The sequence below is a fragment of the Anolis carolinensis genome, chromosome 4 (genome assembly GCF_035594765.1).
Source record: "Anolis carolinensis isolate JA03-04 chromosome 4, rAnoCar3.1.pri, whole genome shotgun sequence".
NCBI lineage: Eukaryota > Metazoa > Chordata > Lepidosauria > Squamata > Dactyloidae > Anolis > Anolis carolinensis.
This window is the reverse complement of record NC_085844.1, coordinates 244,039,863-244,066,952: the sequence shown is the minus strand read 5'-3', so window position 1 is coordinate 244,066,952 and position 27,090 is coordinate 244,039,863. Positions and strand designations below refer to the sequence as shown.

The 27,090-nt window shown below is 40.0% G+C and overlaps 1 protein-coding gene across 1 annotated transcript in view; it reads left to right on the top strand.

The window, feature by feature from the left end:
- eef1a2 (eukaryotic translation elongation factor 1 alpha 2) overlaps positions 1–26,213 on the top strand; it is a 42,838-nt gene extending 16,625 nt beyond the window's left edge. Inside the window, exons 3-8 of the mRNA XM_062979055.1 lie at positions 5,432–5,611; positions 8,866–9,162; positions 17,767–17,917; positions 20,230–20,486; positions 23,419–23,653; positions 25,850–26,213. Of these exons, the coding sequence (XP_062835125.1) occupies positions 5,432–5,611; positions 8,866–9,162; positions 17,767–17,917; positions 20,230–20,486; positions 23,419–23,653; positions 25,850–25,977 (1,248 nt within the window). The 3' untranslated portion in view covers positions 25,978–26,213. The remainder of the gene's footprint in view (positions 1–5,431; positions 5,612–8,865; positions 9,163–17,766; positions 17,918–20,229; positions 20,487–23,418; positions 23,654–25,849) is intronic.
- Positions 26,214–27,090: the final 877 nt, after the last annotated feature.

Sequence of the window (27,090 nt, the reverse complement as noted above, 5' to 3'; positions counted from 1 at the left end):
CAATGTATTTGTTTTTTTAAATAGAATAAGGTAATGGAAGAGGATTTGGGGTTTCGAGAACAGAGATAACAACAGTTTGGAAAGATTATTCTTTCCTTTTTCAAACCATCCTTTGTGTGGCTCAGCCAAATCAAGACATATTGGGCCATGTAAACAGAGGCATTACTGTGCAAAGCTAGAAAAAGGCAAGCTTCTTTTCTGGCCTGCAGTCTCTGCGGGTAATTGAATATAGTTGGGAAAAAAGATAGGGAGGAGTAAGCAGGGGGGAATTGCTTGCTAAATGGAGGACTGTCATTTGCTTCAAAGTGATGCATAATGCAGCAAAATTCAGCATGTTTGGGAAGAGACCAGTTTTGTTTGCTTGACAGGTTGGGAGTGGGGGGCTGCATAAACTGACTGCATTTGTTAATTTATCCTCAGTGTTTTTTGGTTTGCAAGGAGTGGGTGATCAGATCAGAATCCACAGAATCGCACCACACAATTAAAGCAGTATGATTCCATTTTAATTGCCATGGCAACCTTGTAGGGAATCTTTGGGCATAACTATAATTTCACAGATGAAAATCGGAACATGTTGTGCCAGGCAACATCAAAAGGTGATCCAAGATAGCAAAAGCTTTTAATGACAAAGAATAAACAAGCAAGCAGAAACAGCAGCCGTTTGCTTTTTCCTGAGCCTACTGGGAAGGGCAAGATTATGCTCTCTCAATTAATACTTTTTCACAGTGAACTCAATTTGCTGCAGTTGAAAAAAGCTAACAAGGACAAAGGGGGAAAGAGGGAGGAGGAGAGAGAAACTAGAACATTTTAAAGGCAGCTGAAATAGTTCAGTGGCACAGAATTATTTGGGACTGTTCTTATTATTTATTATTTATTATTTACAGCATTTATATTCTGCCCTTCTCACCCCGAAGGGGACTCAGGGTGGGTCACAGTACACATATAGGCAAACATTCAATGCCTTTTAACATAGAACAAAGACAAGACAAACACAGGCTCCGAGTGGGCCTCGAACTCATGACCTCCTGGTCAGAGTGATTCATTGCAGCTGGTTGCAGCTGGCTTGCTCTCCAGCCTGCGCCACAGCCCGGGCCCATTCTTATCATAGAAACATAGAGTTGGAAGAGACCTCAAGGGCCATCCAGTCCAACTCCCTGCCAAAAAGCAGGAAAATCATATTCAAAGCACCCCTGACAGATGGTCATCCAGCCTCTGCTTAAAAGCCTCTAAAGAAGGAGCTTCCAGCACACTCCGGGGCAGAGAGTTCCAGTGCTGAACAGCTCTTACAGTGAGGAAGTTCTTCCTAATGTTCACGTGGAATCTCCTTTCCTGTAGTTTGAATCAAATCAGGATGGTATTTTAATAAGGTGGCAAGATGTTGGGGCAAACTGTAGGTCTCAGGATTCCATAGGAATAACTGTAGTGTAAAGGGGATCTTGTTGTGGTTTTACATTTTGAGTTGGTGATGCAATGGTGTGATCTTAAGCTGGAATTTTGTTTTTGTCCATGCAAAATGTGTTTGTTTTGCATATAGCCAAACAACATGGTGGGGCTCTTATACACTGTAGAATTAATGCAGTTTGATACCACTACAACTTCCGTTTCATTTATTTATCATTACAGTTATAATGTATTCAAAAACACAAACAAACTTAAAAACCTGGCATTATGCTAGATTTCCTTTGACCAGAAGCTGGCCACTTGGAGTGCCTTTGGTGCCACTGTGAGAAGGTCTTTCACTGTGCATGTGGCAGGGTTCAGACCGCATTGTAGTAAGTGGTCTGTGGTTTCAATTTCTCCACACTTGCATGTTGTGGACTCTTCTTTGTAGCCCTATTTTCTACGATTGGCTCTGCATCTCGTGATGCCAGAGCACTGTCTGTTCAGCACCTTCCAAATCACCCAGTCTTCTGTGTGCCCAGGAGGAAGTTTCTCATCAGCCATGGATTGAGGTTCCGTGTTTTAGCCTGCCACTTTTGGACTCTTGCTTGCTGAGGTGTTCTTGCGAGTTTCTCTGTCAATCTTAGGAAGCTGTTTTTTTTATTTTATTTAAGGCATTGGCTTGCTGGCTGATATCCAAACAGGGGATGGGCCGGAGATGTCACTGTGTTGGTCCTTTCATTATAGGCTGTTACTTCCCGATGGATGTCAGGTGGTGCAATACCAGCTAAACAGTATACTTTTTCCAGTGGTTTTGGTTGTAGACATCCTGTGATAATGCAGCATGTCTCATTAAGAGCCACATCCACTGTTTTAACGTGTTGGGATGTATTGTACACTGGACATGCATATTCTGCAGCAGAGTAGCAAAGCGCAAGGGCAGATGTCTTCACTGTGTCTAGTTGTGATCCCCAGGTTGCGCCAGTCAGCTTTCGTATGATATTATTTCTAGCAACCGTCTTTTGCTTGATATTCAAGCAGTGCTTCTTATAAGTCAGAGCATGGTCCAGATTAACTCCCAGGTATTTTGATGTGCTACAATGCTCCAGTGGGACTCCTTCCCAGTTAATCCTCAGAGCTTGAGATGAGATGATACAACTTCAGTGATTCCATAGCATTGAACCATGGCAATTAAAGTGATTCCAAATTGCATGGGTTCTACAGTTTAAATGCACCTCAAGTGTTGAACTAGAACTTGAGAGTTGTAAAGTTAGAATCCTTGCCGAGCCATGGAAATGCTTTTGACAGCATTGGGCAAGTCACACTCTCGGTCTCGGAGAAAGGCAATGGCAAACCATTCTGGATAAATCTTACCCAAAACATCCCATGATAATGGGTGTCGTAAGTTGGAAATGACTTGAAGGTACACAACGGAAAACACCTTGCAGGCCTTGCTATGTTGACCAACGGATGCTGAGAGTTCAGATCGAAAAAGTAACTTGTCCAAGCTCATATACCCATATACCCAATGTGGCCAAGCAGAGTGGAGTGGAGCCAAAAGTGGAAGTGGGTGGGAGACAAATTTGTGGCCTCATTTCTTTGCCAGTTTGAGAAGTAACATACAACATTTTGGAATGAAGTTGGTGACCACCAACTTGTGATGGCATAGTGTTGCTGCTGTGGGACTTATTAATTGAGAGGGGGACTCCAAACCCTTGTCCTCGTTACTTCTCTTCCCAAATTGTCTTAAATGTACATTCCCAGCCTGCAGGTTGGGTTGTAAAGGGAAGAGCCTGTTCCTTCCGCTTGCACAAAATGATGGTGAGGTTTACAAGTCCAGGCACGTACCCTGAGTGAACTGAGTGTGCGCCAGAGAGGATGCCAGTTGTTTTGCTATGCGGCAGTAGCACATGGGTTTTTTTTTCCTGGCAGATAAACTGATGTGAAAGGTTCCTTACAAGGTAACAGATCTCCAAATAGCTAGACTGCAAAACATTATTTGTCTGCTCATCTGTGATAGAAGTGCTTTCTGTCCCTCTAAAAGGCTGTAGATCTAGGTGGTGGCGAGCATTCAGAGCTTGCTGAACTGCAAATTCCATAGCTCTCAGCCTACATAGCCAGTGTTGAAAGTTGATGGGGATTGTAGTCTCTCACCCCTGCTTTAGGTGCTACCAAACAATGGTTTTCTTGTATATGGCTACATTTTCTTGAGAAGTAGTATGACATAGTGGCTTGAGTATTGTATGAGGACTGTGTATACTAAGATTCATACCCCTGCTCAACTTTGAAAATCCAATGTGTTGTCGAAGGCTTTCATGGCCAGGATAACTGGGTTGCTGTGAGTTTTTTTGGGCTGTATAGCCATGTTCTAGTAGCATTCTCTCCTGATGTTTCACTGGCATCTGCGTCTGGTATCTTCAGAAGTTCTGTGACGCCTGAAGATGCCAGCCACAGATGCAGGCAAGACGTCAGGAGAGAATACTACTGGCACATGGCCATACAGCCCGAAAAGCTCACAGCAACCCATTTGTAAATCCACTTGATGACTTTGGGTATTGTCACACTCTCTCATCCATAGAGAAAGGCAGTGACAGCCCCCTATGAAGAAATCTAAGGGCCTTTCCAGACAGGCCCTATATCCCAGGATCTGATCCCAGGTTTTCTGCTTTAAACTGGATTATATGAGTCCGCACTGCCTTGTAATCTGGGATTAACAGAAAACCTGGGATCTGATCCTGTGATATAGGGCCTGTCTGGAGGGGCCCTAAGAAGACCCCATGGTAGAGTATGGTTAGGATCACCATAAATCATCACTGACTTGAAGGCATACAACAACAATTGTACTTTATCATATGTGCATTTAAAGGGAAATTTACAGATGTTCCTCCCATGTCTTTCCAATTCTTTCAGGGTATTTTTAGCAAAAAAAATCTGTGGAGTGAAACATTGAATGGTTTAACAAAGATAATTTGTTTACTGATATTCTGCTTCAGTATTCCCTGATCTGATGCTATCCAGATATGTTGGATTGTGTCCTCTATCATCTCTGGAAGTCATGTTTATTGGAATTGGTGGGGCTTCTCTTTATGCTTCCTCAATCTTCTTCTCTTCAGCCCCATCTACACTGCCATATAATCTAAATTATATGGCAGTCTAGTCTCATATGATCCAGTTTAAAGCTGATAATCTGCATTCAGAAACTGGATTACATGGTCAGTGTAGATGGGGCCTCCTTCTTCTTCGGATCATAGTTTTGGAAGGGGTCCTTAAGGCCATCTAGTCTAGTGTAGGAATCCGTTATTAAAGCTTCTTTGAGGGACCTTCTCCATATAAAATCCAGATTATCTGATTTGAACTGGATTATATTGCAGTGTGGACTCATATAGTCCAGTTCAAAACTGCTGGAGCAGTCTATACGGGGGAAGGGAACCACATGCTTTGCGTGACTGCAGAAATATACAGTGAGGTTGATATCTACATTTTTAGTCCACAATCGGGATATAAGTGGACCATTTCAACATGTATTTTTTGTCTATTGCTGCAAATCAGCGAAGATTTACCGGTGGCGTTTGCCACACCCCCCCCCCTTTTTTTTTAACCTGGTAACTTCCATATTTTAAGGCCTGTGTAGAAAGGCCCTACAGCTTGATTCTCCAGTTGGTCATAGAAGCCAACAGGGTGACCTTCAGTGAATTGCATGCTTTCAATCCCAGAAAACCTTGTCATAAATTTATTTTAGGGCCTCTGTAAGTTGGAAATAACATGAAGGCACACAAAAACATCAGTAGTAAAGCTGTAACAAGCCGAATGAGTTGGTCTGGAGGAAAAGCAGTTCAGGAACTCAAGACTTTATCCACTTCTGGTTTAGACTTTAGTTGTTGACCTGCAGGGAATCTTGGTTTCATGGATGAAGATTTACCTATATAAGCAGTGCTCAGACTAAAGGTCTGAAGCCGTCCATCAAAAGGTGGGGTGATATTTGTCAGAACTCGCCCTTTTCCTCTGTGCTCCATAAGATCCAGGTCTCTCTTCTCCTTTTGCCATTGTTTAGATGGGGAAGGGTTCCTTCAAGTACGCCTGGGTCCTGGACAAGCTGAAGGCTGAGCGTGAGCGGGGCATCACCATCGACATCTCCCTCTGGAAATTCGAGACCAACAAGTACTACATCACCATCATTGATGCACCTGGACACAGAGACTTCATCAAGAACATGATCACAGGGACTTCACAGGTGAGAAATGCTTTCCCCACTTTTGTAGGGGTCCTATGACAGTAACCCCCTTCAAAAGGGCCTGCAAAATTTGCAAAAATAAGATATGGGACAGATTTGGTTCAGATGTCCAGAGGGCCATTTATGGTACTTTTATTTCCATTTGATAGGACTAGCCCAGGATGCTTTTTTTTCTGGAAGAATCCTTGTTTTATGTACTAGTGCTAGTGTGGGAAATTCAGATGCCCACTCTGCTTATGTGTTCATTGACTTGCATGTTTGCTATTTTTAGCCCTGGGACACATTCATATTACACAAAAACATTGCATCTTCCATATCCATGGATTCTGCATCCATGAATTAAATTAGTAATGACTCGAAAATATTTGAAAAAAATCCTAAAATCAAATCTTGATTTTGTCATATAACCAGCACTATTCTGGTATGTAGGCACATCCTACTGTAGCCTTTTCCCATTAATTGGGTTGAAACCCAGTTTTGAGCAATTTAACTGTTTATTTTTAATACTGTTAATATTTAGTTTTTTAAATATTTTTAGGTTTTAAATTGTATTGCATTGGTTTAAGTCTTTTTTCTAGAGAAAAAAGGTGGGATACTACTACAGTAGAGTCTTGCTTATCCAACATAAATGGGCCGGCAAAACGTTGGATAAGCAAAAATGTTGGATAATAAGGAGGGATTAAGGAAAAGCCTATTAAACATCAAATTACATTATGATTTTACAAATTAAGCACCCAAACATTATGTTTTACAACAAATAGAAAAAACAGTTCAATACACAGTAACGTTACGTATGTAGTGATTACTGTATTTACGAATTTAGCACCAAAACATCGCAATGTATTGAAAACATTGACTACAATACTTTGACTACTAAAAATTGACTACAAATAAAGATAGAATTGCATAAAATGAACTTACAGTGACAACACTGTCGGAAGTTAAACCCGTAAAATGTTCAGTCCTTGTTGCCTAGAGAAACAGCTGTGGATCTGGGTGGGAGGCAGACTCCGTTGGATAATACAGAATGTTGGATAAGCGAAGGTTGGATAAGTGAGACTCTACTAATTTTACAGAGGCTCTCTCTGGTACTCATTTGATTTGCTTGCCATTTTATATAAGGGATGCCATTTTGCTTCACCATTGTATAATAACAAAGTAGTCAAACATCAGATGCCTTCTTATTTTAGAGTCTAAGCAGGGTCAAACTGCATGCCTGATAGCCTGAAAGCAACTCAGACTGAATTTTCCTCTTCTACATGAACAATAAAAATAGAGTGACCTAAATACCCTGGTGCAGAATCATTTGCCCACCCTGTATTTATATATCTAATCCTAATTTTGTATGTGTAGAACAGACCTTATGAATGACCTGAAAATTGGCATCTTGATAAAATAAACACACAATCTGAAATGGCTCAAGAGCAAAGCATGTACACTGGACTAGATTTTTTCCCTGGCCAAACAAAACAAATTTTATTTGCTGCAAGTTTTCCGGGCTGTATGGCCATGTTCCAGAAGCATTCTCTCCTGACGCTTCCCCCACATCTATGACAGGCATCCTCAGGGGTTGTGAAGTCTATTGGAAACTAGGGAAGGGGGGGTTTATATATCTGTTGAATAATGTCCAGGGTGAGAGAAAGAACTCTTGTCTGTTTGAGGCAAGTGTGACGGTTGTAATTGGCCACCTTGATTGAATGACCCTGCACCTTCAAAGCCTGACTGCTTCCTGCCTGGGGAATCCTTTGTTGGGAGGTGTTAGCTTGCCCTGATTGTATCCTATATGGAGTTCCACTATTTTCTCAGTGTTCCTCTTTATTTACTGTTCTGATTTTAAAGTTTTTAAATACTGTAGCCAGATTTTGTTCATTTTCATGGGTGAAATGTCAGGAGATCATGCTTCTGGAACATAGGAAAAAATGGGGGATGCAGAAGTCCAATCTGCTTTCCAATTGGTAGTATAAATTATTATAACCTTTTTTCGTGGAGTGCTTTGAACTGAGCTACAGCAGTGCTTGAGGATACTCTTGGAACGTGCTCTGCCTCTCTCTGTGAATAAAATGGATGAACTCCCTGAAGGTTCATCATCTATTTATAGGACCAGATGGCACTGTCAGGTTTCGGGTATCAAGCCAACGTTCTTAGGTCTTGTTCAGTTACAATTTCAAGAGAAGACTGACTCATAGAAGCCTAGCGCAAACCTGTTTGCATAGGGAAAGCTCAGGTGATAGTGTGCATATTGATTATTGTCCAGACTCGGTATTTTCCTCCCCTAGTTGTTGGTCTTTATATGGACCAACTGCAAATATTTTTAATTGTTTTGGAAACCACTTTGGGTCCTTTTGAGAGAAAGGTGGCAAACAAATGCAGCAAAAGGTAAAACAAAACATATATTTTGCTCAAAACAGTGATGTGAACAACACAGGATTGGATTCAGCTGTAAAGTAGAGTTCATATGTGATAACAGGCATTCTTGACCAGGGTTCCTTGAAAATCTAGTTTTCCGCAAGAGGTCTTTAGAGGCCCTACAAGAGATTGCAAATACAGTAGAGTCTCACTTATCCAAGCTAAACGGGCCGGCAGAAGCTTGGATAAGCGAATATCTTGGATAATAAGGAGGGATTAAGGAAAAGCCTATTAAACATCAATTTAGGTTATGATTTTACAAATTAAGCACCAAAACATCATGTTATACAACAAATTTGACAGAAAAAGTAGTTCAATACGCAGTAATGTTATGTTGTAATTAGTGTATTTACGAATTTAACACCAAAATATCACGATATATTTAAAACATTGACTACAAAAATGGCTTGGATTATCCAGAGGCTTGGATAAGCGAGGCTTGAATAAGTAAGACTCTACTGTAAAGATAAAAGGGCAGCTGGCAGCAAAAAGTTCATTTTGGGAGGTATTTTGGATTTCCAAACATGGACAGCTTCAGCCTGTATACCTGCTCCTAGGTTATAGAACTCAATTGTAAATAAAGTTTGGCTAGCCTCTGTTGACCTTTCACCTACAGAAAAAGACTTTCCTATTCAGACAGGCTTGGATCAACTTCTCTCCTGTTACTGTTGGAAGTTTTAAAGTAAATGTGCTAATCTTTTCAATATTTTGCCTTATTTATTATCAATGCGGGCTTTGCATTGTTATAATGTGTTTTAATTGTGTAATAAAATTTATTTTATTTGTATATTTCATTACGTTTGCACTGGAATATTATAACATGATATTTCTGTGCCTTTGTCATGCAGGCCGACTGCGCTGTCCTAATTGTGGCGGCTGGAGTGGGTGAATTTGAAGCTGGCATCTCCAAAAACGGGCAAACCCGTGAGCATGCCCTCCTGGCCTACACTTTGGGCGTCAAGCAGCTCATTGTAGGCATTAACAAGATGGACTCCACAGAGCCCCCTTATAGTGAGAAGCGTTACGATGAAATTGTCAAGGAGGTCAGCGCATACATCAAGAAGATTGGCTACAACCCGTCGACTGTTCCCTTCGTGCCCATCTCTGGCTGGCACGGTGACAACATGTTGGAGCCTTCTCCCAATGTAAGTCTTTCCAGCTGTCTGTTTGTCTATCTGCTACCTTGCTTGTGTGTCTGCTGCCTAGCAAAGTTTTTTTGTGTGGCATGGGCACCATTGTTCCCTCCCACATCTCCCAAATTTGATATTTCTACATCCCAGAATTAGTTGTGCATTATTCTGTGCCATAATTCATATCAGATTCCAGGAGTCGGGTTGGAAATCTGAGAAGGTTCACCTTCACAAGTGAATCTAATTCCAAGTTTGAATAAAAATTAGGGTCAGATGTGATGTGATTTGGGATTATTCTCTTTCCTTCACTTAAACATACTATAAAAGGTTGCTCAGTTTGCATAGGATAATAACGAAATGTGGACAACTTGGGCCCCTTCCACACATTGAATTGGATTATATGGCAATGTGGACTCACATAATCCACTTTGAAGGAGATATTTTGGATTATCTTCCTTGATATTCTGGGTTGTATTCTGTGGAAGGGCCCTTTGTCATCACAATAAAAATAGTGCAATCTTCCTCTGTTTTGTGTCTTCTGCACATCATGGATGGAAGATCCTATCCTCCCTACCCACACAGTGGCTGGAAACTAGGGTCCCATCTACACTGACCATTTAATGCGGTTTGAAACTGCATTAAATGATCAGTTTAGACTCATATAATGCAGTTTAATTGTACTGAACTGTGGGCCCTTCCACACAACTATATAGCCCAGAATATCAAGGCAGAAAATCCCACAATATCTGCTTTGAACTGGGATATCTGAGTCCACACTGCCATATATCCCAGTTCAAAGCAGATATTGTGGGATTTTATTCATCTGTGTGGAAGGAGCCTACACTGATCTTGTAAAGCATTTCTAAATCACATTGTATAGCAATGTAGATGGGACTTTGTGAAGTTGTAGTCTAACATATCTGGAAGGCAAAGCTGTAGTACATTATGCAATCCCAAACATATCCCATAATTATTAGCATCATATGGGGATTTTTTTTTGGCCAGCTTTCAAAGGTTCTTTGGAGCAGTCAATTCCCAGAAGATAGAAAGTTAGTAAACCATGGTTTTGAATAAAGCCTGGTTCTTTAAAAGGTAATAAGCTCATGTGTATCCCATACCACTTCAAATACAATTGGAACTGATTTGATTGAAAACTATGTAATCACAGCTACTGAGCATCACCTCAAAATCATGTAGAAAATTAGTCTCTCAGAAGGGTGGAATGCCACTCTATGTATTGTGTTGTGTAGTCAGTCTTCCCCAATTCCCAGTATTAGGGATGTAGAAGTGGAAGAACCCACTATTATTTAGTTGAGAGAACACCTCTTTAGGAATCTCCCAAATTTTTTTTCAATTCTTTTTCAGAAGAAGCATGTACATTTGTGCCTGATTGGACTGCCAGGTGTTTCTTATTATAGGGGAAGGCCAACATCCTATATTTTGGCAATTCATCTCTATAAAGAGAAAAATGTGCATGATGTAATTATTCATACATTTCTATGAAAAGTTGACATGCAAAAATATAGGCTTTTTCACATTGTGTTCATTCTCTGTTAAAGAAAAGCAGATAATATTTTAAGTTGGAAGAAAATATTGTTGTTTTTGTTTGGTATTTAGGTAGAATAGAAACTTTTAGCTAGAGTTGTAGTCCAACACTCAAGTTACTTCACCATGCTGATTTATTACTATACTCATGATAAATATCAGTCATGTTAGGGAATTTCTTAGCATTTCTCAAACTGGAGATTGGGACCTCTGGGGATTGACAAGGGAGGCCTCAGAGGGGTCACCAAGACCATCAGAAAACACATATTTCTGATGGTCTTCAGAACCCCCTTAACTTTCTCTTCAAGGTCTATTTTCTCCAAACTCCACCGGTGTTCAAATTTGGCATATTAAATATTTTGCCAAGTTTGGTCCAGATCCATCATTGTTTGAGTTCACAGTGCTCTCTGGATGTAGGTGAACCCCAAAACTCAAGGTCAATGCCCACCAAAACCCAGTATTTTCTGTTGGCCGTGGTAGTTCTGTGTGCCAAGATTGGTTCAATTCCATCATTGGTGGAGTTCAGAATGCTCTTTGATTGTAGGTGAACTGTAAATCCCAGCAACTACAACTCCCAAGTATCAAGATCTATTTTCCCCAAACTCCACCAATGTTCAAATTTGGGCATATAGAGTATTAATGCCAAGTTTGGTCCAGATCCATCATTGTTTAAGTCCACACTGCTCTATGATGTAGGTGAACTATAACTTCAAAACTCAAAGTCAATGCCCACCAGACCTTTCCAGTATTTTCTGTTGGTCATGGGAGTTCTGTGTGCCAAGTTTGGTTCAATTCCATCAGTGGTGGTGTTCAGAATGCTCTTTGATTGTAGGTGACCTGTAAATCCCAGTAACTACAACTCCCAAATGGCAAAATCAATCCCCGCCTCACCAGTATTCAAATTTGGGCGTATTGGGTATTTGTGCCAAATTTGGTCCAGTGAATGAAAATGCACCCTGCATATCAGATATTTACATTACAATTTATAGCAATAGCAGAATTACAGTTATGAAGTAGCAACGAAAATAATTTTATGGTTGGGGGTCACACAACATGAGAAACTGTATTAATGGGTCACAGCATTAGAAGGGTTGAGAACCACTGAGCTAGAGAGATCTTAGCCTGGAGTGGTTTTGGATTTTTCTGAATTTTAGAATGCTTGTGTATGCAGAATGAATTGGGACCCAAGGAATTCATTTGTATTTCATATGCCCCTTATGAACATAGCTTAAAGATAATTTAATATATGCTATTAATAATTTTGTGCATGAAGCATATTTTATGTATATGGATCTGTCAGGAAGGAAAGTGTCACTCTCTTAGCCACCCATGTGGATTTTGGAGTTCTGGAAAAAGAATGCTCAACTTTTCTGCACAGTGTTTTCTATTAATATAACCCATATAAGGTAAAATTCCAGCATTTTCTGACGAAGAACATGAAATCCTGTCCCTGATTTTCAGAGTAGACTGCCCTTTGGAATGACTGTCCCTGGTCAGACAGAACTAATTTATTTCCTAAATTAACTGTCCATTCAGATTCGCAGATCTATTCCAGAAGCAATATCTGCTCCTTCTTCTGCCTCTCCCCTCCGCTGTCTTACATTTTGCCTCTCTCTTTCTTTGGCAGGGACTTTCTTAATGTAGAAATCGGTCAGATGACCCTTTGTCATATGAGTGCTTGCCTTGAAATTTAGCAAGTCAGCACCGGCGCTCCTGCCTTGGCAAAGACCAGAGTCTGCAAAGCTTTTGACAGCCATGAAGCCCCTGACAGCTGGGTGCAGCTGTCTAAACCCTCCGCACTGTTGGTCAATGCTCCGTGACCTCTGGACATGGACAGAATATATAATGGGGATTCTTCTTGGCTGGAGAAATGGGTGGAAGATTTCCTTAATTGTTTGTAGAGGTCTCAAAATGAAGGCGGTAATTAAATAATTGAACATTAGACTTTCCCATCAATTGAAAGTTGTGTGCTGCTGATAATTTATGCTTGATATGTGAGATTGTGTTATTTAGGCCCCTTCTACACTGCCATATAAAATCCAGATTATTTGCTTTGAACTAGATTATATGGCAGTGTAGACTCATATAACCCCGTTCAAGCAGATAATGTGGATTATCTGTTTTGATAATCTGGATTATATGGCAGTGTAGAAGGGGCCTAAGGGTGCATCTACAAGTAGATTTAATGCAGATTGATGCTACCTTTATTGCCATGGAATCAGGAGTTGTTAGTTTGGCATGAGAACTCTTTGACAGAGAATGCTAAAAATCTTGTACAAATTACAAATCCTATGGAAAAGGGGTGTGAAACTGCTTTCATTCATTGCACACAGTGTAGATCAGGAGTCCTCAAACTTTTTAAGCCGAGGGCCAGTTCATGGTCCCTTGGACTATCTATAGTTTGAAAATAACATAAACAAATTTCTTTGCTCATTGCACATACAGTAGAGTCTCACTTATCCAACATAAACGGGCCAGCAGTACGTTGGATAAGCAAATATGGTGGATAATAAGGAGGGATTAAGGAAAAGCCTATTAAACATCAAATTAGGTTATGCTTTTACCAATTAAGCACCAAAACATCATGTTATACCACAAATTTGACAGAAAAAGTAGTTCAATACACAGTAATGCTCTGTAGAAATTACTGTATTTACGAACTTGGCACCATAATATCACGATGTATTGAAAACATTGACTACAAAAAAGCGTTGGATAATCCAGAACGTTGGATAAGCGAGTGTTGGATAAGTGAGACTCTACTGTATCTCGTTTGTAGTGCAAAAAAAGAGAAAACTATGAAAGAACACTACAATTGAATAAACTTACCAGTATTTCAATGTGAAGTGTGGGCCTGATTTGGTCTGATGAGATAATTGAGTGAATTAGGACTGTTGTCATGTGACTTGAAGGCACGTCAGATTTAGGGCGACCCTATCTGGGCTAGGACCCCTGGTCAGGCAGTAGCCAGAAAAAAATTTCAGGGAGGGTTTTGAAAATTTTTTTGAGGGGTGAACCCCTGGAACCCCCCCCCCCCCCCCCAGCTACAGACCTGTCAATATCTGAGATAGTGCCTAGAGGGACTCTTAATTTTTTGCGTCTCATAGACTTAGCATGGGGATTTAGTTAACCAGTTAAAATTCATGAGTAAGCCAGGGTTTTTTAAAAACTGAAATTGGGGGGGGGGGGTTGAACCTCTAAACCCCCCCTGGCTACAGGCCTGCCCCTGGTGTAGATGCACCTTTAGACACTTGTGGAAAGTAAGTGGCTGGGGAGGTGGACTCTTGATCTGGTCCATCAAGACTCTCCGGACATGTTAATATGTTCATTGTTATTTTTATCTGTATTTAGAATTGCTAGTTTATGTATCCTTTTAGAAAGCCGATGTGATGTGGATTTTAGGTGCTGGACTAGGACTCTGGGAGACCAATGTTTGAATCCCTGCTAAGCTGTGGAAAATCTTTGGCAGACCCATTTCTTCAGCCTTGTATGAAGGCAATGGCGAACAATCTCTGAACAAATCTCGCCAAAAAAAAAAAAAAACATCCCACAATAGGTTTTCCTTAGGGCCACCATATTTCAGATTCAGCTTGAAGGCACACAAGTACAATAGAGGCATTGGTGCAACAAAGTTTTGAGATTTGTCCTATGGTGAAGAAATCTTTGTGCTTTGCATCTCAATAAGAAATGTAAAAAGTTGGCCACAAGATGGTGCTGTTTCTTGAGAAATCTCAAAACAAATTGACAAAAATGCCTTTTACTTTTTTTTTTTCGTGTCAGGAGCAACCAGAGTTGCTTCTGGAGTGAGAGAATTGGCCGTCTGCAAGGATGTTGCTCAAGGGACGCCCGGATGTTTGGACTGAGGCCCTTTTCACTTTGTGCAATTATACTACAGTAGAGTCTCACTTATCCAACATAAACGGGCTGGCAGAATGTTGGATAAGCGAATATGTTGGATAATAAGGAGGCATTAAGGAAAAGCCTATTAAACATCAAATTAGGTTATGATTTTACAAATGAAGCACCAAAACATCATGTTACACAACAAATTTGGCAGAAAAAGTAGTTCAATACGCAGTAATGCTATGTAGTAATTACTGTATTTATGAATTTAGCACCAAAATATGATATATTGAAAACATTGACTACAAAAATGCGTTGGATAATCCAGAATGTTGGATAAGCAAGTGTTGGATAAGTGAGACTCTACTGTATTTTGATACAGCTTTAATCGCCATATCTCCCAAGGAGCCCCCGGTGGCGTAGTGGATTAAAACTTTGTGACTTGAAGGTTGGGTTGCTGACCTGAAGGCTGCCAGGTTCGAATCCAACCCGGGAAGAGCACGGATGAGCTCCCTCTCTCAGCTCCAGCTCCATGCAGGGACATGAGAGAAGCCTCCTAAAAGGATGGTAAAAATGTCAAAAACATCTTGGTGTCCCCAGGGCAATGTCTTTACAGTCAGCCAATTCTCTCACACCAGAAGCGACTTGCAGTGTCGCTCCTGACATGAAAAAAAAAATCTCCTGGCATTTGTAATTTCATGAGGTATATAGAATTCTATGCTATATGGCTCTGGTGCCTTACCAAACTATAAATCTTGATTCCATGTCAGTTAAATAACCTTGTAGGTTGAAAGGTCCCTTAGTTAGACAGGTTAGAGGTTCATTCCACTGCTATAAAATCATAAGACTAAGAACAGACCACAAGGACCATTCAGGCCAACCCCTTCTGCTATGCAGGAACACAAAATCCAAGCCCTCCCAAGAGACGGCCAACCAGCCTTTGCTTAAAAACCTCCAGAGAAGAAGACTCCCTCACACTCTGAGGCAGTATATTCTACTGTTGAAGAGTTTGTACTTTCAAGAAGTTCTTCTTCATGTTCATGTGGAAGATCTTTTCCTGGAATTAGAATCATTGCTATATGTCCTACTATCTGGAGTAGCTACTATCTTTACTTGGCTTCCCCTTTACTGTGGAGAAAAAACTCCAGGAGAACATGGCCATTCCATGCTAAGGATCCACCACCTTCACCCCATTAACTAGGCCATTGATGTTGCTTAGGATCAGATCTAAAATAGCTGATCCCTTTGTTATCTCTTCCACCTTTTGGACAATGAAATTATCTGTAAGGCAAGTCAGGAATTGCTTGAACTTGGTGTTCTTGGCAGAGTTTGACTTTACAATAAATATTAGTATAGTCCAGATCTCCCATTATTACAACATGTCTTTTTTTAATGTATGGTCATCTGTTCCAGAAAGGCATTGTCCAAGTACTTAGTTTGGCTCAGAGGCTTGTAGTAGATGCCCACAATTGCATCACTTTTGTATCTGTCCCTCTTAATTTTTACTCTGGTGCTGTCAACATGACTTTAAGTGATGGATCTCTTCAGAGATGTAAGCATCCTTGAAATTATAATGCTTCTCTTCCTTTCCTGTTTGACCTGTTTTTCTGAAGCAAATTATTCCACCAGAGAGCAAGTATTATTTAGTTAGCAACCCCCATTTGCTGGGGTCAGGGGAACAGGACATACATGAAAGTGAAAATCTCCAAATAAAAATATTTTTATTATTCCTCTCTGGGAATTTCAAGGTCCTCTAGTACAGCTTTATTGTCAACTTCCACTGGAAGCTGATCATAGAATCAAACTGCAGAACCTAGAGATTTCTAGAGAGCTGTCCTGTTTAAATCTCTGGGTCGCTTCTGTAGTCAGCTTCTGGAGAGGGTTGGCCATCCAGTCACACTGGAATTGATCTTTTAATTCCCTGTTTGGATTAATTTGAGTGGCTCCTGAATGGGCTGATTTCGTAGAATCATAGGAGTTGGAAGGCATTGCAAGGGCAATCTTGGCCCACCTTCTGCCATGACCAGTATGACCTCCATGTCCATGGAGTAGGGTACATGTTAATGTTTAAAACTAATATGTTTTTAACTCTATGTTTTAATGTTAATATTAGTATATTTTTATGATTCAGTTGTTAGTTGTATTTTATTATTGTTGTGCAGGCATTGAATTTTGTTTGGAAACAGCTTTGAGTTCCCATCCGGGGTGAGAAAAACAGTAAATAAATAAATACATTCATGGACTTCATGGAAATACAGTAGAGTCTCACTTATCCAATATAAATGGGCTGGCAGAACGTTGGATAAGCGAAAATGTTGGATAGTAAGGAGGGATTAAGAAAAAGCTTATTAAACATAAAATTACATTGTGATTTTACAAATTAAGCACCAAAACATCATGTTTTACAACAACTTGACAGAAAAAGCAGTTCAATACATGGCAACGTTATGTAATAATTACTGTATTTACATATTTAGCACCAAAATATTGCAACATTGACTACAAAAACATTGACTACTAAAAGGCAGACTGCGTTGGATAATACAGAACGTTGGATAAGCGAAGGTTGGATAAGCGAGATTCTACTGTATGTGAAACTGTGGAGAATAGCGAATCCTATGACTTTCAATGGGATGAATGACTGAAGTACCAAGATGGTATCGTTTGCACAAGAGTGATTAACTATGGATAAGAGAAACTACATATATCGGTTCCATGGGTAGGTGGGTTATGCTGTACACCATCAAAGTTCTCCAGAACATTGGCCATCGGCCCTTTGTTTAAGGCAGTCTATTTCATTGTGAGATAACTCTCACTAGCAGGATGCTTTTTCTAAAGTTCAGGTGGAATGTTTTCCCTTGTACAGTAATTTGAACCCACTGGTTTGTGTCTTAGTCTTTAGATTTGTGAGTGTGCAAAAGGTCCCTGACTGTTGGAAACCAGTCCTTGTTTTATTTTGTAGAACACTCTAGTTGATTAGGAGCAGCATCCAGAGAAGACCATCCTGCATTCAAAATCCTGGAGACAAAGGATGAGATTCACAGACAGAATGTGCTTCCTGATCTTGAGATTGGCTTGACTCTTCTCATGTCCCTCCTTTAAGCATCAATTCTATACGAGAGGGTCATTCCTCCAACCAGGATGGTTTTTTTTGTGGATTCTGCTACCGTAGATTCCTCTGAACAAGCCTACAGACTCACTCGACACGCTTCTCCCACTTTTGTTTTGCAGATGCCTTGGTTCAAAGGATGGAAAGTGGAACGCAAGGAAGGGAACGCCAGTGGGGTGTCCCTCCTGGAAGCTCTGGATACCATCTTGCCCCCCACCCGCCCCACAGACAAACCTCTGCGCCTCCCTCTTCAGGATGTCTACAAGATTGGAGGTGAGCCCAGCCTTTTAACCTGCAATTTGTGGGTGAAAAGTTGTGCCTTCTTCTTGCCATATGGATTTCCATATTAGTAATTTAGTCTTGCAGACTAAAGTGCAGGAAGAAAAGGGAATTAATTTCTTCTGATCACCTATTCTGTTCTACTAACAATGGTAATCAATTTACCTGGTGAAATCCAAGAAAGAAATGATTGTAGCCAGTGAGAACCTATTGGGAGATCCTGGATCCATATAACATAATCTGTGATACACTATGAGGTGTGAACTAATATTGTATTATGCTGGAATCTGAAGAATTTATTTTTATTTTTTAAAATAGGTTTCTAGCCCTCATGAGTATATAAAAAGGTAAAGGTTTTCCCATGACATTAAGTCCAGTCGTGTCCGACTCTGGGGGTTGGTGCTCATCTTCATTTCTACGCCGAAGAGCCGGTGTTGTCTGTGGACACCTCCAAGGTCATGTGGCCGGCATAACTGCATGGAGCACTGTTACTTTCCCACCAAAGTAGTGCCTATTGATCTACTCACATTTGCATGTCTTCGAACTGCTAGGTTAGCAGAAGCTGGGGCTAACAGCGGGAGCTCACCCACTCCCTGGATTTGAACCGCCAACCTTTCGGTCAGCAGGTTCAGCAGCTCAGCAGTTTCACCTGCTGGACCACCAGGTTTCCTGAGTATATATATGGAGGTGTATAAAGGTGATGCATTCAGAAATTATGGATGTCTAAGTGAAAGAAAAGGTCGATTTGCTAGCCAGCTGCTACAGTTTCTAAGTCAGTATATCACACATTGTGTAGGATCTTATTCATATAACTCACATTTCAAGATAAATTTTGGAATGAGAAAATCTCTTGATGGTAAATCTTCTCACCTCCATCAAAATTGTTTGGATTTTATGGAATGTTCTTACATTTTCGGACAACAGAAAGGGATAGACAGGCCAGTTTGGGGGCTCTCTGTATTCCTTGTTCTTGTGCTGGCCTTACATCAGCATAACATTTGGTGTTAGGTATGGAATTTAACATTAAGACTATCTTGGATATTTACAGCCAGAGTTCTAATTCTGAAGATAGTAATGGTGATCTCAGAAAGCTTGAAAGTGAGTGAAAATATATATTGTAAAACCCAAGAAGCTTGAGCAATATTTCTAGTGGTCAGGTGGTTTGGCTCAAGAGTTTTGCACACCTCCTTTCTGTGTTAATGCTAAAACAAAATAGATAAAGATAAACTAATAAGTGGGAATGTAGTTAATTGGATTATTTATATCATGAGGATAAGCAGAGTTTCAAACCTGCAGGATCTTCTGTATGAGTTGTTTTTACTGAGATCCACTGCACTTGAATAACCGAAGGCAGAAGCAAAATGGTGGTGAAGTGCAATTGTGTGTGTGCACACATGTGAGAAACTGAGAGACCACATTTATGATTAACAGCACAATATTATTATTGTGCCCAGGTGATGAATGTAAAATTGCAACTTCAGGAACAAATCTTAGAGATTTGTTTTTAGTCCCCAAACTAGGCTCACAGTCTATGAGGCAGAAATCCTAATTCTCCTACCTCCAAGTTTTCTTCCTTTTAGCAAGCTAATTTTAGTGGTGATTAAATGAAGTTGTTAAGTTGTTGGAAGTCACAAACAATTTCTCAGGTATTGCACATAACTCGATTGAGCTACATAAGTAGATCTCAGTGTCAACTTTTGATGACTTTATGATTTGTTCAGCTTGCAGAAATGAAGAATTTCTTAATAGGGATTTTTCTCCCTTAGCATAGAACACAACAACCTCCAGTCCCAAGTCTTTTGACATCTGCCTTGTTTCTTAGAGGAGGAATCGGGTCTTGACAATTAAAAAATGGAATAATATGGGCATGAGTTGGCAGTTCCCTCTTTATTGCCAGCAGTGTGATATTTCTGATTTGGTATCAGATGAGAGCAAGGGAATGCACTTTGTCTATGTGTCCTATGTCAAAACCAGAAGTGATGTTGCTCACTTCTTGTTTCTTTTTTAGCTAATAATTATGACAAATTCTGGATTTTTTTCCCAAGGAAATATGGTGTGCAAGTATAGAGGAACATGCTCTATGCAGCAGTGTTCTGCAGCCGTTTTTAGCTGGCAAGATTGGGCAAAAATGAGCAGAAATAATGTTTTCACTATTGGAACATCAATGTGACCAGCTAGACGAGTGTAGTGCAGACATCCCCCCTAGGCAGTTGTTTGCCCCTACAATAGATTCTTGCAATCCTCTTTTGCATTCCTGGGATTGCATTTTGTGATACTGATTTGTCACCCCTTCTGACCCCCTCCAGGAATTGGGACTGTGCCGGTGGGCCGTGTAGAGACTGGGATCCTGAGACCCGGCATGGTGGTGACTTTTGCCCCCGTGAACATCACCACAGAGGTCAAGTCTGTGGAGATGCACCACGAGGCCCTGAGCGAGGCTTTGCCAGGGGACAATGTTGGCTTCAACGTCAAGAACGTCTCCGTGAAGGACATCCGTCGTGGCAACGTCTGTGGGGACAGCAAATCCGACCCGCCTCAGGAGGCAGCACAGTTCACTTCTCAGGTCAGTAGGGAATCAAGGGTGGCTGTTTTTTGCATCTTCAGATCAGAATATTTGCATTTGAAGTGGGAAACATGGATTAGTTTAGGTGGCCTCTGTTGTTTGTCAACAAGTTGGTTTCAGTCTACTGCAGGCATGGGCAAACTTGGGCCCTCCAGGTGTTTTGGACTTCAGCTCCCACAATTCCTCACAGCCGATAGGCTGTGAGGAATTGTGAGAGTTGAAGTCCAAAACACCTGGAGGGCCAAAATTTTCTCATGCCTGGTCTAGAGCCTCGATATGAACAAGACCACCAGGAACTCCAGCAATCGGCATCACTACTCATGTCTGGCAAACTCAGGGTCATGGCCCTTCAAACTGATTCAATCCACCTGAAATTTGATTTTGTTATTTTCCTATTGTGTTCCATTTTCTATTGGTGAGGTATGAGGAAAGTGGGAAATTGCAGCCTCACATAATGTTTATTTTATATAAATTGTTTGTTCCTCAAGATGTAAGCTTGATCATGATAAATGTATTGTCAAAGATGCCAGCCACAGATGTAGGCGAAACATCAGGAGAAAATGCTGCTAGAACACAGCCATACAGCCCAGAAACCACACAGCACCCCATTTATCATGATATGGTTGACTTATGGTTGCCGTAGGTCGGAAACAACTGGATGGCACACAACAACAACAAAATTTGAAGCAGTTATTTAGAGAATAATAATAATAATAATAATAATAATAATAATAATAATAATAATAATAATAGGAAAGTAAGTAAGTAAGTAAGTAAAAGTTTATTTGTATACCGTCCTCTCTCCTGAAAGGGACTCAGGGCGGTTTCCAATATAAAATCAGCATAAAACATTGTACAATAAAACACTGAAAACACTATAAAACGCTATAAGAATTAGAAACAAAAACAAAACATAACAATTGACTAAAACAATCACATAAGCAGAAGGAATATAATCACTCAAATAACATGAATCTGCAAAGAAAGAGGGGAAAAAAAAGACCACTGGGATGGAGGAGAGGATGGCCTGGAGGGACCACTAGAACTAAAATGCAATGTGATATTCTAAGATGCTTTGAGGCAGAGGAATAAAATGCAGTGTTTCAAGTCAAAGAGGTGGCCTGTGCAACTACTATAGCTATGGGCTCGGTTATCCAAAGGCGCGGCGGAAGAGCCAGGTTTTAAGCAGCTTTTTGAAGGAAGCCAGGGTGGGTGCTTGCCGGATCTCCTCCGGAAGGGAATTCCAGATCCGGGGAGCAACAATAGAAAAGGCCTGCTCCCTCATCCCCGCCAACCGAGCCTGGGATGGTGGCGGGAGCAAAAGAAGTGCCCTACCGGATGAACGAAGAGGACGAGTGGGTTCATAGCGGGAGAAACAATAGACATTGACAAAATTATGATCTGCCAACTGCAAAAGGCCATCCTACTGGGATCTGCGTGCATCATCCGAAAATACATCACACAGTCCTAGACACTTCGGAAGTGTATGAAGTCCAGCATGTCTGTCTTGTTTGCTGTGTCATACAATAAAATAATAATTTATTACCCACCTCTCCTTTCTAGATAGCTAACCACACAACAACAAAATTTGAAGCAATTGTTTAGAGCATAATAATAATAATAATAATAATAATAATAATAATAATAATAATAATAATAATAATAATAAATTACCTACCTTTCCTTTCTAGATATCTAACCATACAACAACAACAAAATTTGAATCAACTATTTAGTGCAAAAGAATAATAATAATTATTTATTTATTACCCACCTCTGTTTGCTAGATATGTAACCACTGTACATAGCAGAATGTACTTCTGGGCTAACTTGCATGTATCTCAGCTGTGTAGTTTTAATGTCAGAATAAAATTGTTCTTTGATCAAGCACCATGGTTGCATCTAAAGTGTGGAATTAATGCAGTCCGACACAACTTTAACTACATGGCTCAATACAAGGTCTTTAGCCTTCTCTGCTACAGAGTTTTGGTGCTTCATCAAACTGCAAATTAGTACTGAATAAGGGCAGTTAAAGTAGTCCCAAACTACATTAATTCCAGTTAATGTCGTTTGGAGCCAGTGTAGTATTTTATACAAATCAAGGCCCAGATATTGAAGGGCTTTCCAAGTGAGTGGCAGTTTACAGAAAGTGGCATTTTTGACATGTGGAAAATTGGAAGTTATCAGAATGTAGTGTAAGATATATCATGCTGATAACTTTTAAAAGGCCATTGCATGGACATTCTGTAGTTTATTGATTGACTTAATTGAATTAAGGTGCAATGAGATAGAAATGTATGGGGCTATCATATATACATTGTACCAATGTGCAAAGCATAGATAAGGATGGGATCCAACTTTCATCAGATCAGGTTACATTTCAGTTTTCTGGTGTTAGAGAAGCACTTCATGATCCCTGTTGCAAAATAATATTGATGGTTTTTGAAATCACATGTGTCCAGAACAAGTTGGAACAAACTGAGCAGAATTCTTTTGGTTACTTCCTGCTAGAGTAGATCCCTTAAATCTATTGTTGAATGGCAAACCTGAGGCTGGTTCTATATTTACCATATAATGCAATTTGAACTGCACTGAAGTGCATTATACTGGTATTAAAATGCAGTTAAAACTGCATTATATGGTTGGTATAGAACCAGCCTAAATGATTCTGTGAGTGTACACTAACCAGGAGTAACAGGATTTAGGCCACTGGTTGTTTGGTGATACAAAGGAAAATCAAACATCACAAGCTAGTTGCACTGTATTTGCTGAGTTGGATTAGCTTAATATAAAACAACAACATTGTGCAGGAGGTATTTTTTCCACTAGAGGGAAGCATTGCTCATCCAAAATAAGGATGACTGTTTAGGTTACCATGGGAAGAAAAGTCCTGTCCAAGGTTCCAATTCTGTCTCCTTCTTGTGCACACCAGGTGATCATCTTGAACCACCCCGGCCAGATCAGCGCTGGATATTCCCCTGTCATTGACTGCCACACTGCCCACATTGCTTGCAAATTTGCCGAGCTGAAGGAGAAGATCGACCGCCGCTCTGGCAAGAAGTTGGAAGACAACCCCAAATCCCTGAAGTCTGGAGACGCTGCCATTGTGGAGATGATCCCGGGAAAGCCCATGTGTGTGGAGAGCTTCTCCCAGTACCCACCTTTGGGTGAGTGCTTCTTCCTTATTTTTGATGTTAAAAAAGACACACCAAGACAGATCATGGAAAACTCTTTCTATTCAGTTTATATATACTATAGTAAGAGATACCTAGGATTGGTTCCAAATATCTTGCTCCCCATGTCTAACAACCCTTCTAGCCTGCCATATAAAATCCAGAGTATCTGCTTTGAACTGGAGTATATGACAGTGTAGACTCATGTTATCCAGTTCAAAGCAGATTATGTGGATTATCTGATTTGATTATCCGAATTATATGGCAGTCAGATTTATATAATCCAGTTCAAAGCAGATAATGTGGATTATCTGATTTGATAATCTGAAATACCTTATATACTCAAGTATAAGACGACCCGAATATAAGCCGAGGCACCTAATTTTACCACAAAAAACTGTGAAAACTTGTTGACTTGAGTATAAGACGAGGTGGGGAAATGCAGCAGCTACTGGTAAATTTCAAAAATAAAAATATATACAAATAAAATTACATTAATCGAGGCATCACTAGTTAAATGTCGAGGTGAGCACCCACCATTAGCCCCAGCTCAAATGCCCACCTAGCATGTTGAAAGCAGAAATGTGAGTAGATAAATAGGTACCACATTTAGCAGGGAGGTAATAAAGGCACCCTTAAGGACGTCTAAGGATGTGTACAAGCAGTCCCCCGAGTTACAAATGACTCATTGTTAAGAACGGGGGTTAGACAGCAGGAAATAAGAGAAATCTACTCCTAGGAAGGGAGATTCAGTCCTTAAAGTATTACCTTGGGGAAAAGGTGTCTGCACTGAAGCTTTATCATCAATCTATGTTTCCACAACAAGCCATCTTTTTCAAAATCCAATTATCACAGGGACAGAAAGTGAGGTGAAATCTTCTGAACAAGGACACAGACAGCAAAACACCCTATGCTATCCAAAGCTGATATACAGTAGAGTCTCACTTATCCAACGCTCGCTTATCCAACGCATTTTTATAGTCAATGTTTTCAATAAATCGTGATATTTTGGTGCTAAATTTGTAAATACAGTAATTACTACATAGCATTATTTCGTATTGAACTACTTTTTCTGTCAAATTTGTTGTATAACATGATGTTTTTGTGCTTAATTTGTAAAATCATAACCTAATTTGATGTTTAATAGGCTTTTCCTTAATCCCTCCTTATTATCCAACATATTTGCTTATCCAACGTTCTGCCGGCCCGTTTATGTTGGATAAGTGAGACTCTACTGTACATATAAATATACATACACATACACACACACACACACATATGTATGTATGTATGTATGTATGTATGTAAATATGTGTGTGTGTGTGTGTGTGTGTGTATACATATCTATATCTATCTATATCTATACAATAGTCTCTCACTTATCCAACGTTCTGGATTATCCAACCCATTTTTGTTGTCAATGTTTTCAATACATCGTGATATTTTGGTGCCAAATTCGTAAATACAGAAATTACTACATATTTATTTATTTATATATTTATTTGCAGCATTTATATTCCGCCCTTCTCACCCCGAAGGGGACTCAGGGTGGATCACATTACACATATAGGCAAACATTCAATGCCTTTCAACATAGAACAAAGACAAACAAACATAGGCTCCGAGCGGCCTTGAACTCATGACCTCCTGGTCAGAGTGATTCATTGCAGTTAATTGCAGCTGGCTTGCTCTCCCGCCTGCGCCACAGCCCGGGCACATAACATTACTGTGTATTGCTTTTTCTGTCAGATTTGTTGTATAACATGATATTTTGGTGCTTAATCTGTAAAATCATAACCTGATTTGATGTTTAATAGGCTTTTCCTTAATCCCTCTTTAATTATCCAACATATTTGCTTATCCAATATTCTGTCGGGCTGTTTATATATATATGAAGTTACACTTTAAAAATATACCTGTTCTGACTTACATATAAATTCAACTTAGGAAAAAACCTATAGAACCTTTTCTTGTTCATAATTTGGGGACTGCCTGTACATGATTATCAGACCTGCAGGATCTCATCTGGCCACTAGAGGGGGATAGAGTGCCAAACGCTCTGCAGTGTGTGTTGAAGTGGGAATGATTGTATATAGAGTTGTTTAAATGTAATTGAGTCATGGTGACTTTCTACATACTGTCTATGTAGCAGAACTCTGTGGGCAACTCAACTTTTGTGTCCCGTTTCAGGGCGCTTTGCTGTGCGCGACATGCGGCAGACGGTGGCCGTGGGTGTCATCAAGAACGTGGAGAAGAAGAGCGGTGGTGCCGGCAAGGTCACCAAGTCAGCCCAGAAGGCCCAGAAGGCTGGCAAATGAATCGTAGACGCCCAGTGCCTCGCTCAGAAACCATCCTTACCACCGGGATGCCGTCACCTTCTCCCCGAGGCGCATGTGTGCACATCTGCTTGTAAGAGTTTGTATGTCAACGACTGGATGCTCACTATTAAGGTCCAGTGGAAGTTCTTTAAAAGGAAAAGCATGTCCCAGCGTTCGTGAGGCTTTGTGTTAAAATTTTACCAATAAAACTGGTACAACATCCACATCGAAAACAAGTGGGGCGTCTTGTGTCTCTGTGTTCAAGTGGTTAGAAAAAACGTGTCTAAACAATGCCCCCCCCCCCCATTTGCAGGTCTAGCTTTTGTGGATTTGATGATTCACAAATTGGATTAATGTGGTCTCAGTATGAATCTCTAGGTCCTTCAGTGCAACTCTGGTCAGCTTTTGCTAGATGTTAATTTATTTATACCCCACTTTATCTATCCATATGGAGACTCAAAGTGGTTCACAATCAAAAACATTACAACTTCAAATATACAATAATAAAACAGTATATAATTAAATATCATTATATATTATCAGTAACAGTGTATTTAATATGTTAGTTTTAATATATTATAATATGATTATATATTGTTATATTGTATTATTGTTGTACAGTAGAGTCACTTATCCATCACTCACTTATCCAACATTCTGGATTATCCAACGCATTTTTGTAGTCAATGTTTTCAATGCATTGTGATATTTTGGTGCTAAATTCATAAATATAGTAATCACTACATAGCATTAATGTGTAATGAACTACTTTTTCTGTCAAATTTGTTGTATAACATGATGTTTTGGTACTTAATTTGTAAAATCATAACCTATTTTGATGTTTAATAGGTTTTTTCTTAATCTCTCCTTCTTATCCAACGTTTTGCCGGCCCGTTTATGTTGGATAAGTGAGACTCTACTGTATTATATTGCATTACATTATAATATTATCAATATTATATGTATATAATATATTATTAGCATAACACAATATTAGTATATTATTATATTGTACTATACCACTATACTGCAATATTGTTGACCAATATGTTGACCATAGAATTGCAATGAATGACCTAGATATTGCTAGAGTTATGTTCTCTCAGGTTAAAT